Source organism: Carcharodon carcharias, chromosome 1, assembly GCF_017639515.1.
Source record: "Carcharodon carcharias isolate sCarCar2 chromosome 1, sCarCar2.pri, whole genome shotgun sequence".
Taxonomy (NCBI): Eukaryota; Metazoa; Chordata; class Chondrichthyes; order Lamniformes; family Lamnidae; genus Carcharodon; species Carcharodon carcharias.
The window spans coordinates 136,622,602-136,637,215 of NC_054467.1; the positions used below are offsets into that span (position 1 = coordinate 136,622,602).

The 14,614-nt window shown below is 44.8% G+C and overlaps 1 protein-coding gene across 4 annotated transcripts in view; it reads left to right on the forward strand.

Moving 5' to 3' along the window:
• The window catches only part of tbc1d1 (TBC1 (tre-2/USP6, BUB2, cdc16) domain family, member 1), a 263,634-nt gene that overhangs the window by 111,588 nt on the left and 137,432 nt on the right, over positions 1-14,614 (forward strand). For all 4 annotated transcript variants that reach the window (XM_041184498.1, XM_041184507.1, XM_041184517.1 and 1 more), the window contains exons 3-5: positions 342-431; positions 6,078-6,182; positions 14,460-14,592. In XM_041184498.1, coding sequence (XP_041040432.1) covers positions 342-431; positions 6,078-6,182; positions 14,460-14,592 — 328 coding nt within the window. The remainder of the gene's footprint in view (positions 1-341; positions 432-6,077; positions 6,183-14,459; positions 14,593-14,614) is intronic.

Consider the following 14,614-nt stretch of genomic DNA (forward strand, 5'->3'; position numbering starts at 1 on the left):
TGTAAAAGACATGATTTTGAAGAAATGCAGGGCAACTATTTTCAGTGTCTTGGCCAACATTTATCCCTCAATCAAGATCATCAGGACATATTGCATTACAGTTTGCGGAAGCTTGCTGTACACAATTTGGCTGCTGCATTTCCTACATAACTACACTACGAAAGCACTTTGGGTTGTCCAGTGGTCACAAAAGGCACAATATAAATCTAAGTCTTTTTTTATTTGATGCTGCACATCAACATAAATATCCTAGGCAACTCTCCTTTGTGGCCCAGAACTGGTATAACTGAATTTGTTTTCTTTTACTTTTATTTTCAACAAAAACATGTTCTCTCTTTTAGATTGGCCAGTCTGAAGTTTACCTCATAAGTCCTGACACAAAGAAGGTGACAATTGAGAAAAATTTCAAAGAAATCTCCTTCTGCTCTCAGGTTAGTATAAAGCTATCTCTCATCTCCAAGTGGCATACCTATAACAGTCATGTGACTTCATTTCTCTGCCTTGGTCTGAAGGATTTTTTGAATGTTAACTGTTTGGACCATAAAAGTATTTTAATTTTGTAACTTTTTATCACACTGAAAATTAGGAGTTTGGAAGTTAGGAATGGTGGCAGTGTGAGTTTGGGCTGCAGTTCCTTAACCCAAACCCATAGTGGCCAGTTTGAATCTGTGGAAGTGTGGAGGCTGCCTGTTCCATTGGTTTCAATTGCTGTGTCTCCTGGGAGACTGATGGATGGAGAGAACAGACTGTCTTGCCCTAAACAAAAACAATATAAACTATAGTTTTATTTTGGATACTGAGGTATTGATTTTACTTTATTTAATTTGAACATATCTTATTTTCTACAGCAGATACTTGACAGCTTTCCTTTTTCTGCCACTCTACTTTCAATTCATACATTGAAGTTTGTGGTCAATCTTCCCAAATTGAAGTCACCTTACCATTTTGAACGTGTGGAGTAAGAAACAGAGTTTCGGGTTAATGACCACTCACCAGAATTGGGAAAAGTTAAATATGTAATAGGTTTAACACAAGTGGAAAAAGTAGGTGAAGGGTTGAAAGAAGCAAGAGGGAAGGTCTGTGATAGGGTGGAAGATGGGAAAGATTAAATAACAAAATGATGGTAGTGCTGGGCCATCCCTCTTCCCTCCACAGCCTTCAACCTTTGTCCCCCAGCCCCCCAAAAAAATCCACTTTGACCTCCTTCCCAAGATCAACAAACAGAGCTGCCCTGGTAGACCTATTGACTGGAATTTTATACCCCCCCCCCCCCCCCCCCCCCCCCCCCCCCCCCCAACCACCTGTTTCCCTCCCGACCTCCAGTGGTGGGTTCCCCCCCGTGGTGCGCCAGCAAGCCATTGAAATCTCTGTTCACATCAGCAGGGCCGGAAGATCCTGATGGCGCGAGGGGCTGCAAAATCCCGGCCATCGTTTTAGCGTGTTCTTGCCCCACTGAATAGATTTCTTCCTATTTCAACTTTTTTCTCTCTTGTCCAATTTTGGCCTTGCGCCACCAACTCTTTTGCCATTTAATCGCTCCTGTCTTCCACCCAATAACAGACCTTCCATTTGTTCTTTTTCCACTCTAGCCCCCTCAAAAGCCATTACATTTCTAACTTTTCCCAGTTCTAATGAAAGGTCATCAACTTGAAGAGTTAACTCTTGTTTCTCTTTCCATGGATGCTGCCTGATGTGCTGAGTACTTCCAGCATTTTCTGTTCTTTATTTTGAATTTTGAGCATCAGCATATTTTGCTTTTGCTATTTTGAATCTTGGATTTATGAGTTGCTAATCTGTAATGTGTTTTGCATTGTTCAACCTGATACCAAAAGGCTTCCCATTCTCTAGTGTTTGTATGACTACAACAAAAGAAGTACCAGAAGTAAGTTCACCTGAACTCCAGCGTTGTAATTCCAGCACCTTTTATATCTTGCTTACAGAGGCAAAGTAGTCAAATAGACACAAAAAGTTGAATGCTTTAAACCTTGATTGATATTGTAAGCACAAAGAGCTTAAACCACCCAGTCATTTGAAATCTATTGATTTGGTTGTCTTCATGTTGAATTTTCAGAACTCGGTTGTCATTTATAGTTACGAGCAGCCTCTCACTCACAGATTTAGCATTCTGGTAGGATCATTGCCTGAGTCGATGAATGGACCACCATTGTTGGTCTGGATGCTCCTTTTGAGAAGGGATTCGGGAATTGGGGATTGGTGGGAAGTTCACTGGTGTGACTGAGAGGGATTAGGATATTTCCCTTGCAGCTGCAGGCCCCCTAATAGTAACCATATGATAGGATGGAGCATAAAGGTAGAAATAATAGGAGCTTGTCAGAAAGACACAGCAATAATCATGGGAGATTTTAATCTACATATACACTGGAAAAATAAGATGGGCAAAGGTAGCTTAAATAAGAGAGTTCATGGATTGTTTCCGGGATAGTTTCTTTGAACAACATGTTCTGGAGTGAGCCAGAGAGCAGGCCAGACTAGGCCTGGTATTGTGTAACGAGATAGGATTAATTAAAGACTTCATAGTGAAGTTGCCCCTAGGTAGCAGCAATCATAATAAACTGTATATAAAATTCAAGCATGAGGGAGACAGGAGTGGGTCTGAGACTATGTTTTTAAACTTAAATAAGGGCAATAATGAGGACTTGAAAGCAGAGCTGGCTAAAGTGAATTGGAAAATTAGGTTTGGGATAGGTCAATAGAGATGCAGTGGCAAACATTTGAGGGGATATTTCAGAATATACAGAATAGATGCATTCCAATGTGTAAGAAAAAGTCCAAGAGATGGGCACACGATCTGGAGTTAACTAGGAAGGTTAAAGATAGTATCAAACTTAAAGAAAAAGTTTATAATTTTGCAAAGGTAGGTGGAAGGCCAGAAGATTGGCCAGAATATAAGGAACAGCAAAGGATGACTGAAAGATTCATAAGGAAGATAAAATTAGAGAACGATAGAAAGCTAGTCAGAAATATAAAACTAGATAGTAAGAGTTTCTATAAATATTTTTAGAAAGAAATGAGTTAACAAAGTGAGCCTATAGAAAGTGAGTCTGGAGAACTGATAATGGAAAACAAGGAAATGGCAGATGAATTGAATAAATATTTTGCATCAGTCTTCACTATAGAGGATACAAGCAGCATCCCAGAAGCAGCTACAGATCAGGAAATGGAAGAGAGGGAAGAACTCAGGGAAAATTACAATCACCAGAGAAATGGTACTGAGTAAATTGTTGGAGCTGTAGGCTGACAACTGCCCGAGTCCTGATGGACTTCATCCTAGGGTCTTCAAAGAAGTGGCTAGTGAGATAGTTGATGCATTGGTTTCAACTTTGCAAAATTCCCTAGAAGGTCCCATTAAATTGCAAGATAGCAAATGTAACTCCATGGCCTGAATCTTACATTCGTTGGGCACACATGATTGGCGGGCCCGGAAAGGGACACGAAATGCGTTTCCGCCTATGATCAGCCACCGACCACAATTTCACACTGGCTATTAATGGCCAGTCAGTGTGAATCACACCCAGAGAAAGGCTCAGCACTGCCGGTGGGGGCAGGACGAGGGCGGGCGCAAAGTCACTGCAGTGCTGGTGAGTGCTTCCACCGAGTTCCCAAAAGGTAGACAAATTTATCAGGGAGCTGCAAACTTCCAAATAATAAAAGAAAGCTCAGAAATGCTGCAAAAAAATGTCCATGCAGCACAATCAAGCACCCGAGAGCTTACCTCATAAAAACAAACAGTCCCCAGATATTTCTTTTTATTTTAAATCCTAATGGAGATTTCATCCCACCCTTGGATGAAGTTTCATCAAAAATGTAAAGCCTGCGCCTTCCTGCAGGATGTAAAATTCTGGCCCATTATTCAAAAAGGGAAACAGAAAGTGGGAAACTATAGGCCAGTTAGCATAACATCTGTCATAAGGAAAATGTTAGAAGCTATTATTAATGAAACTGTAGCAAGGCACTTAGATAGGTTCAAGGTAATCAGGCAGAGTCAGCTTGGTTTTGTGAAAGGGAAATCATGTTTGACCAACATATTTGAGTTATTTGAGGAATTAACATGCTGTGGATAAAGGGGAACTGGTGGATGTACTGTACTTGGGTTTCCAGAAGGCATTTGATAATGTGCCACATCAAAGGTTATTGCAGAAAATAAAAGCTCATGGTTTAGGGGGTAACATGTTGGCATTGGATAGAAGATTGGCTGGCTAACAAGAAGCAGAGGAGGCATAAGTGGGCCTTTTTCAAGTTGGCAAGTTGTAACGAGTGGTATGCCTTAGGGATCAGTGCTGGGACCTCAGCTGTTTACAATTTACATAAATGACTTGGCTGAAGGGGTGGATGGGATGGTTGCCAAATTTGCTGATGACACAGAGATAGGTAGGAAAGTAAGTTGTGAAGCGGACATGAGGAGACTACAAAAAGATATAGATAGGTTAAGTGAGTGGGAAAAAATCTGGCAAATGGAGTATAGTGTGGAAAAATGTGCAATTGTCCATTTTGGCAGGAAGAATAAAAATGAAGCTTACTATTTAAATGGTGAGAGATTGCAGAGCTCCGAGATGCAGAGGGTGTCTTTGTGCATGAATGGCAAAAGGCTAGTATGCAGGTTCAGCAAGAAATTAGGAAAACTAACAGAATTTTATCATTTATTGCGAGGGGAATTGAATACAAAAGTAGGGAGGTTGTCCTTCAATTATACAGAGAATTAGTGAGACCACACCTGGAGTATTGTATACAGTATTGGTCACCTTATTTAAGGAAGGATATAAATGCGTTGAAAGCAGTGCAGAGAAGGTTTACCTGACTAATAGCTCGAATGGGCAGGTTGTCTTATGAGGAAAGGTTGGACAGACTAAGCTTGTATCCACTGGAGTTTAGAAGAGTAAGAGGTGATTTGATTGAAATATGGAAGATCCTGAGGGGTCATGACAGGGCGGATGTGGAAAGGTGTTTCCTCTTGTAAAACTAGGGCTCATTGTTTAAAAATAAGGGGTCACCCATTTAAAAAGGAGATGAGGCAAAATCTTTTCTCTGAGGGCTGTGAGTCTTTGGCACTGTTTTCCTGAAAAGGTAGTGGAAGCAGAGTCTTTGAATATTTATAAGGCAGAGGTGAATAGATTCTTGGTAAGCAAGGGCATGGTTGGTTATCAGGGTAGGTGGGATGCAGATTTGAGGTTATTAAATGGTGGAATAAGCTCAAGGGGCTGAATGGCCACCTCCTGCTCCTTGCTCGTGTGTAACTGTTCATTGTGTGAAGGCCTGCATTCTGCGACTGTGGGAGATGCAGCTTCTTGCAGTTAATAGCAAGAGCTGTGCTAGTCTGCACATTGCAGGTGAGTCTTCACTCTCGAGGGCAGGGGCAGGAGACAGAGTTAGATCCTCCATTGTGGTGTCCCTGACTGCTGTCCAGAATGGCTGGATCCACAGCTCAGATATGTGTATTCGACTGTCCTTTGGATACAACCTGTCCAGCATAGGTATGGAGAGGTGAAATTTGTGGGTATATATGGGTGCTGTATGTAACTTACAGACAATAACCAAATATCCAATTCCAGTATTTGGTAAAGTTGGGTTCAGTACCATGAGGTCACTGTCACTCATGTAAGTTATCCCCTCTGGTTTTCTCAGTTAACGAAAATATGTAGGTATTACTTGCATACTTCATTTTACAGCAATTACTTAAGTTATTTCAGCAACTGTTAATTTTTCATGAACCATAAACCCTGAACAGATCAATCTGGATGGGTTCATGAAGACATCAAATCTAAGCTCTGTCCAAGAATGATTCCCCACAGAAGTAAGCCAACTGACTCATTGACTGTGTGCCAGTTATTTTTTTTTCCCCCCATGTGAACAATCTAATCCAATTCCATTTGACTCATTCCCTGCATCCCTTAATATTCCTGCTCGTGGTCAGTGAGTAAAATTTCAGTTACTCAATAGTTCTTGCACGTTGTAACAACTTGTGCAAAGGTGCAAGCTGTATACTTAATGGATCAATTTTTAATTGTGTTGCAAAATAAGTTAATAAATGATGAACTAATGTTCTCCTCTTCCATAAATAGGGAATTAAGTATGTGGATCACTTTGGATTCATCTGCAGGGAGAGTCCAGACAGTGGAAGCTGCCATTTTGTCTGCTATGTGTTTCAGTGTACAAATGAAGCCTTGGTGAGTGAATACCAAACTCCTGATGTGAAATTACAAAGACTGTATTTGCCCAGGCCTTAAGGGTGCAATCAATAAAAGTATCTAATATGTAGGTTACATTCCACTAATCCATTTTTGAATATTTTAAATGTTGTTTCAGGGGTCAGTGTGGGTTCATTTTCTGAGTTACACTACTTAACAGAGTTAGCCAGCTTCACTCTACGCCTGGGCTGGGAGTGATTGGCACCAGCTAGATGCTTGAGGTGAAAGCATGTTTCATTCTCTAATCACCATTCACACCTTCAGCACAAAATAGTTTTCTTCAAAGCCCAATAATATTGCTCATGTGTAAAGTTTTGAAGATTGTTAAAATTGAAGTTAGGATATTACCCAGATTCTATTAAATGGGAAATCCACCTTTTCGGTTCTTGAAAAGCATTTTTGGGATTTTTGTCCTGTCCCATGCTCGTATTTATTCACAGAATCACAGAATTGTTAGAGTGCGGAAGGTGGCCGTTCAGCCCATCATGTTTACACCGGCCCTCCAAATGAACGTGATGACATAGTGCCATTTTCCTGCCTTTTCCCCGTACCCTTGCACATTGCTTCCATTCAAATAAGCATCTAATGCTCTCTTGAATGCCTCGATTGAACTGCCTCCACCACACTTCCAGGCAGTGCGTTCCAGACCTGAACCACTTGCTGTGTGAATAAGTTTTTTTCTCACATCACATTTGCTTCTTTTGCAAATCACCTTTAAATCTGTGCCCTCTCATTCTTGATCCTTTTATGAGCGGGAACAGTTTCTCCCTATCTACTCTATCCAGCCCCCTCATGATTTTGAACACCTGTCAAATCTCCTCTTAGCCTTCTCCTCTCCAAGGAGAACAGTCCCAACCTCTCCAATCTATCTTCAAAACTCAAGTTTCTCATCCCTGGAACCATTCTTGTAAACCTCTTCTGCACTCTCTCCAATGCGATCACATCCTTCCTATAGTGTGGCACCCAGAATTGTACACTGTACTCCAGCCGAGTGTCTCATATAAGCTCAGCATAACCTCCTTGCTCTTGTACTCTATGCCCCTATTAATAAAGCCAACGATACTGTATGCTTTATTAACTGCTCACTCCATCTGTTCTGCCACCTTTAATGATCTATGCACATATACACCCAGGTCCCTCTGCTCCAGCACCCCCTTAAGAATTGTACCCCTTATTTTATATTGTCTCTCCATGTTCTTCCTACAAAAATGAATCATCTCACTTCTCCTCGTTGAACTCCATCTGCCCACAGTACCAAGTTGTCTATGTCCTTTTGAATTTCTAAACTGTCAGTCTCACAATTTAAAATGCTTCCAGGTTTTGTATCATCAGCAAACTTTGAAACTGTCCCCTGCACACCAAGATCTAGATGATTAATATTTATCAGGAAAAGCAAGGATCTCATAGTGACCCCTGGGGAGCTCCACTACAAATTTTCCTCCCGCCTGATAAATGTCCATTGACCTTTGCCCTCTGTTTCCTATTACTCAGCCAATTTTGTATCTGTGTTGCCGCATGCTCCTTTTATTCCATGAGCAATAACTTATCCCACAAGTCTGTTGTGTGGTATTGTATCGAATGCCTTTTGAAAGTCCATGTACACCACATGAACAGCATTACTCTCATCAACCCTCTCTGTTACCTCTTCAGAAAACTCCAGCAAGTTAATTAAACTCTGTTTCCCCTTTAGAAATCCATGCTGGCTCTTCCTTATCAACCCATATTTTTCCATGTGATTACTAATTCTATCCTGAATAATTGTCTCTAGAAGCTTCCCCACCACTGAAGTTAAACTGACTGATCTGTAGTTGCTGGGCTTATCCTCACAACCTTGTTTTTGAACAAGGGCGTACTGTTTGCAATTCTTCAGTCCCCTGAGTCTAGGAAAGACTGAAAGATTATGGCCAATGCCCCTGCAATTTCCACTCTTACTTCCTCCAAAACCCTTGATTGTATCTCATCTGGTCCCAGTGTCTTGTCAACCTTAAGTACCACAGTTTATCTAACACTTCCTCCTTATCAATTTTGAAACCTTCTAGTGATAGAGTTTCCTCCTCTGTCACCGTGACCTCGGTAGCATCTGCTTCCTTGGTAAAGACAGATGCAAAATAATCACTTAACACCTCAGCCATGTCCCCTGCCTCCATGTCTAAATCTCCTTTTTAGTCCATTATCGGCCCTACTCCTCCTTTTACCACCCTCTTCTGTTGGCACATAAATAGTAAGACTTTGGGATTCCCCTTTATGTTGGCTGCCAGTTGTTTCTCCTAATCCCTCTTCACTTCTCTTATTTGCTTTTTCACCTTCCCTCTGAACCTTCTGTATTCTGCTTGGTTCTCAGTTGTACTTTCTACCTGACACCTGTCATAAGCAACTTTTTTCTTCTTTATCTTAATTTGTATCTCCTTTTTCATCCAGGGTGCTCTGGATGTGTTTGCCCTACCTTTCCCTTTTGAGGGAATATACCTTGACTGTGCCCGAACCACGTCTTCTGTCTGTTCCCCTAACTAATGAATCCCCTATCACTATTGCTCTTTCACTCTTCTTCCTCCCCTCCTGTATAGCCGAGCCACCTGTGGTGCCACAAATTTGGCTCTGACTCCACTCCTCTGAGGAATCAACTGCCCTCAGCAGTATCCAAAACGGAAAACCGATTAGCGAGCGGGACCCCAGGGGACTTCTGCACTACCTTCCTGGTTCTCTTGGGCTGCCTGGTGTTCACCCATTCCCTTTCTGTCTGTATGCTCCTAGCCTGCGGTGTGACCACCTCTCTTGAATGTGCTATCCACGTAGCTTTTAGCCTTGTGGATGCACCGTAGTGACTCCAGCTGCTGCTCGAGTTCTGAAACCCCGAGCCCAAGTTTATGCAGCTATGCAGCACTTACTGCACGTGTGGTCATGTGGGACACCAGCAGTGTACATGACTTCTCAAATCTTACAGGACACACAATCCACATGACCATGCCCTACCATGAGTTAACTTTACTTCCCTTACAGTAACTTTAATGTACTTTGGTTTCCTCATATTACTTTACTGGCCCTGACTTAATTTTACTACCCTATTCCAAGTGTTTCTTACTTTAAAATAAGTACCTACTTCTTTAAAGATAATATGCTTTTCTAATTTACAACAGTTTCTCACCAACCCATGAACTTATGGTTTTCCTGTGATGTCAGTCTACATTTTTTAAAAATCTTCAAACCCGGCGTTCTAAAGCTGAAGCTGAAGTCACTGTCTCCTGTGCGTTCTACAATCAGGTTCGCTCTCGGCCTCTATCCCGGGTAAATGTAGGCACCAAGCCCTGCTAACTCTGTATATCCTCACTGTCTCCTGTGCGTTCTCCAACCAGGTTCACTCTCTGGCTCTCTCCTGCGTATGTTGCTGTCTTCAATGCTGGAAGGATTCTGGTCTTTTTTCAAATTGTACATACTAACTTGGTATATGTTCTATTACTGTGCATTCTCCACACTGCAACCAAATCCATTGATGTCCACTGTACTTAAGGATTGTAGCTATGGGCTCTGCTTCGTTCACTCTCTAGCTCCAGCACACTCAGTTATAAAAAGCTGTATTTAATGGGAGGTTAGAACAAGTTGGCTGGGACTTTGTTGCTGGAGCCTCAGGGAAATGAGGCAATACTCTTCTTACTGAAGTGGCTGTTAAAGGATTATGGGGGATGCTTGATTTTTTTTTTAAAAGACCAAAGTACATTTAATTTGCCTTCCACCATCCTGATAGTTATATAATACAATGATATCAACGGTATTAGGAGTTGTTGGCAATTCATTGTAATCAATCTGTATCAGTTGGTCTGCAGGCATGATGTAAGGAAAATCGCAGTTTTGGAAAGTCTTGGAACCACAGATCCAACATTTTTTGAAAATTGTCAAAAAAAAGTGATTTTGGATCTATAGCCAAAGCATTGTTCTGTTTACTAAATATTGTGTCTCAGATTATTCAGAAACTGCATCACGAGATGCTATTTTCTGAAAGAAATTGATCAAATTTGCTTTTGAATACATCAATATTGACTACCAACTCTTTGCCGTCTGCCTGCACTGCCACCTTCTGGTTGGGTTGCCAACTTGGGCTGGACATATTCCAGGAGACATTGGTGGATGTGATTTCACACAAAACTGGTGGTATGGCAGGAGCCAGTGAGCTTCTTCATTGGCCCAAATTGTCATCCACCCCGCTATCTCACCCCACTCCTCTTGACCGCGCATTCCCCAGATTCAATTTTTTGATATTTATTTCTTTTTGGTTTCTCTTTTCACGCCCTGCAACAACCACCTTGGGGACTTTTAAAATGTTTAATTCTGGCTTCCAACACTAGTTATGTTCAATGTCCCAAGATCAGAAGAAAACAAATAAAGCAATGCTTCCCACTGCACTGACTGAGTTAATAGTGCATCAAACCTGGCAACAGCTGCATATGATGTGACAGTAAACTTTATAAAAGTCCTCGGATTGCCCTCCCAATCCAGTATATGAATAATTTAACCAGTGCCTTTAACTGGTAGACAAATCTCAGTTTGGATACAGAAAGCTCCGTCTGTCTATCTCACAGACAGATTGACTCAAACAGATGTGTTTCAAATGTTGACATTTAACTGTCTTCATCTCGTGTCCATACTTATGGCACAAACTGCCAGAGCTGCCTGCTCCACACTAACACCGTTTGCAGAACCCAACAGTTCAGCATACGAACTGAGTCTGCAGCGCAACAGCGACTCAGAACAGTGATTCTGCCCTGTTGACCTGTGCTGGGTTTGTTGCTGTTGGTGAGCTTGCCCACTGCTGCAGTGCAATCTCGAACCCTGGTCACCTTTACTGATCCGAGATTTTCTAAGCACCGAATGAAGCAAAACAATATCGTTTTGGAAAACTTGTGTCTTTCCCAAGATGATGAAAAAGAGCAAAAGGGAAGGCCTGTGATGGGGTATAAGAGAGAAGAGATTAAATGACAAAAGGGCGCAAGGCCAATGGGAGTGGTAATGAGTAAAGTAAAGGAGCAAAAGATATGTCTGAGGGAGGTGTGAAATGCAGAATGATGAACAGTTGCCATACGAAAGCAAAACTGAGAGTCAGACTGAAACATACAAAGAAAAGGAAACCAAGTGGGGCCCGAGATTATAAGCTGAAATTATTGAACTCCATGATGTATCCAGAAGGCTGTAAAGTGCCGAATTGATAAATGAGGTGCTGCTCCTCGAGCATATATTAAGCTTCATTGGAGCACTACAAGAGACGGGGTGATGGTGTTGATGATCAGTGGGGAGGTGTCTGCTAGTTAGTCAGGGGGAACGGGTGGTCATTGTGGGGGTAGGTTGTGTCAGGGGTTCGGGTGGTCAGTTGCAGGGGGTGGTAGGGGGAGATCAGGTGGTCAGTTAGTGATTAGGATTGGTCAGTGGGGGTTAGGAGGGTAGTGGGTGCCAGGGTGTAGTCAGGGGCTCGGGAGGGTGGTTGGGGAGTGTGTGGGAGCAGGAGGGTCGTTGGAGATTTGGGAGGGTTATTGGAGGGTCAGAATAGTAGTCACTGCTCAGTACTATAATTACCTAGGAGTTAGAAGTGGTTCTAATTCTACTAATATTTTCTGGGTAGCTATTCTGGTAGGACAGTCAGAACTATCCAAAGTCTCCAATTTAAATAAGAGTATCGCAGTGCAGCTTAATTACTCATCGGAAGTTTGAACTTCCTGGGCAATTTGTGTGCATTCTTTGCGTGGGGACTTCTGGAGCTTGGGGGGTTGGGGTTGAGGTGGGGGGTGGGGGGATGAGGTTGGGGTGTTTGGAGTTGGCGGTTGATGGGGTTTGGGGGGTTGATGGGGTTTGGGGGGGTGATGGGGTTGGGGGGGTGATGGGGTTGGGGGAGTGATTGGGGGGTGATGGGGTCGGAGGGGGTGGCTGGGGGAGTGATGGGGTTGGAGGGGGTGGCTGGGGGCAGGTGATGGGGTTGGAGGGGGTGGCTGGGGGGGGTGATGGGGTTGGAGGGGGTGGCTGGGGGGGTGATGGGGTTGGGGGTTGAGGGGGGTGGCTGGGGGGTGATGGGTTGGGGGGTGAGGGGGTGGCTGGGGGGGTGATGGGTTGGGGGGTGGTTGGGGAGGGTGATGGGGTTGGGGGGTGGTTGGGGAGGGTGATGGGGTTGGGGAGGGTGATGGGGTTGGGGAGGGTGATGGGGTTGGGGGGGGTGATGGGGTTGGGGGGGGTGATGGGGTTGGGGGTCTGGTTGGGGGGTTGGGGGTCTGGTTGGGGGGTTGATGGGGTTGGAGGGGGTGGCTGGGGGGGGTGATGGGTGGGGTGATGGGGTGGGGTGATGGGGTTGGGGGGGTGATGGGGTTGGGGGTCTGGTTGGGGGTTGGGGTCTGGTTGGGGGGGGTCTGGGGGGGTTGGGGGTCTGGTTGGGGGGTTGGGGGTCTGGTTGGGGGTCTGGTTGGGGGGTTGGGGGTCTGGTTGGGGGGTTGATGGGGTTGGAGGGGTGGCTGGGGGGTTGGAGGGGGTGGCTGGGGGGGGGTGATGGGGTTGGAGGGGGTGATGGGGTTTGGGTGGGTGATGGGGTTGGGGGAGTTATGTGTTTGGTTGGGGTTGGGGGGGTTGGGGTTTGGGAAGAGTTGGGTTGGGGTTGGGGGGGTGATGGGGTCTGGGGGGTTGGGGTTGGTGGGGTGATGGGTTTGTGGGGGTTTGGGTTGCGAAGTGATGGGGTTGTTTGGGGTTGGATGGGGTGATGGTGTTGGTTGGGGTTGAGGGGTTGGGGTTGGGGGGGTTGAGGGGTTTGGAGTTGGGGGGGTTGGGGGTGATGGGTTTAATGAGGGTGATGGGGTTTGGGGTTTGGGGGGGTGATGGGGTTGGGGGTGTTGGGGGCGTGATGGGGTTGGGTGGGGTTGAGGGCTTGGGGGGGTTGGGGTTGGGGGGGTTGGGGTTTGGGTGGTTAATGGGGTTGGGGGGGTTGTGTTGAGGGGGTGATGAGTTGGTTTGGGGGGGTGATGGGTTTGGGGGGGTGATGGGGTTGGGGGGGTGATGGGTTTGGGAGGGTTGAGGGGATTGGGGTTTGGGGGGGGTGATGGGGTTGAGGGGGTTTGGGGGAAGTTGGGGGGTTGGGGTTGGTGGGTGATGGGGTTGCGGGGGGTTGGGGTTGTGGGGGTGTTGGGGTTGGGAGGTTTGGGGGTGATGGGGTTGGGGAGTTTGGAGTGGGGGGTGATGGGTTGGGGGGGATGGGATTGGGGTGGGGGGTGGATGGGGATGGGGTTAGGGGAGTAATGCGGTTGGAATGAGGGGATGGGGTTGGGGTGGGGGGGTGCGGTTGCTGTGGAGTTCCCCCACCGCATCTTCTGGGTATGACCGCCCAGAGACCAGAAGTTATGGCCAAAATTACTGGAAGCTTGGGGACATGCTTGTGGACTGGACGGAGGTGTTCCACAAAACCTGCCAATCTGCATTTGGTCTTCCCAGTGAAGAGCAGCCACATTGTGAGCAGCGAATACAATATATTAAATTGAAAGTAGTATGTGAAAGTCACCCTTTCACCTGCAAAAGAGTATTTGGGGGCCTTGGACGTGAAGATGGTCACGTGTTGGATATTCCGCACTTTCATAGAGATGTACGGAAGGAAGGGACAGATTGTTAGGGGGTGATTGAGGTTTCCAGTATTTCGCTTTGTAACAGTGCTCTACTTGTCTTGTTTTTCACAATGGGTAACAGCATTATTCTCAGAAGGTGGGGAAATCAGCCATGTTCTCGGCTGGGGGGCTGAACCCCCTCTCCTTGAATGCGTTTGGGGAGTCACGATGTCTGTGGCAGGGAAAGGATGGAAACCAACTGCAGTGGCGGAAGAGGCAGGAGTTGGGCAGTAGGTCTCACTGATTTCCTTTTACTTTCCACTGCTATATGGGCCACTTTCCGGTTGTGATAGTGGAGGAAAATGCAGCCTGAAGTGTGTAAACCACTGTGACCTCTGTATTTACGTAGAGTAAGTTAGTCAGTTTGATGCATGAAATATAGGAAAGGGGGATAAATGTATTGCATTCCTCACTACTGGTGGCCAGAATTTTTGAATTGGCATCTGTTGATCACCAGTTTTAATTACTACTCTAATAAAATGTTTCTGATGGCTTTCCATAATAAATACTTTATGACCTAAGAGGCTCCAGAAGGATTAAGCTATTTTTACATTATCCTCATTCTACCCAATTAATGAAACAATGTGGATCTGAATTTCCATTTTTCCACTGAAAGCAGCTACCATTCTTTATCCCACAGGTCGATGAAATTATGTTGACATTGAAGCAAGCATTCACTGCAGCTGCTGTCCATCAAAACATGAAGATCCAAGCTCAGCTGTGTGAGGGATGTCCAATGAATTGCCTCCACAAGTTGTGTGAAAAGATAGAGGGTAGTGTATTTAAAAACCTTCT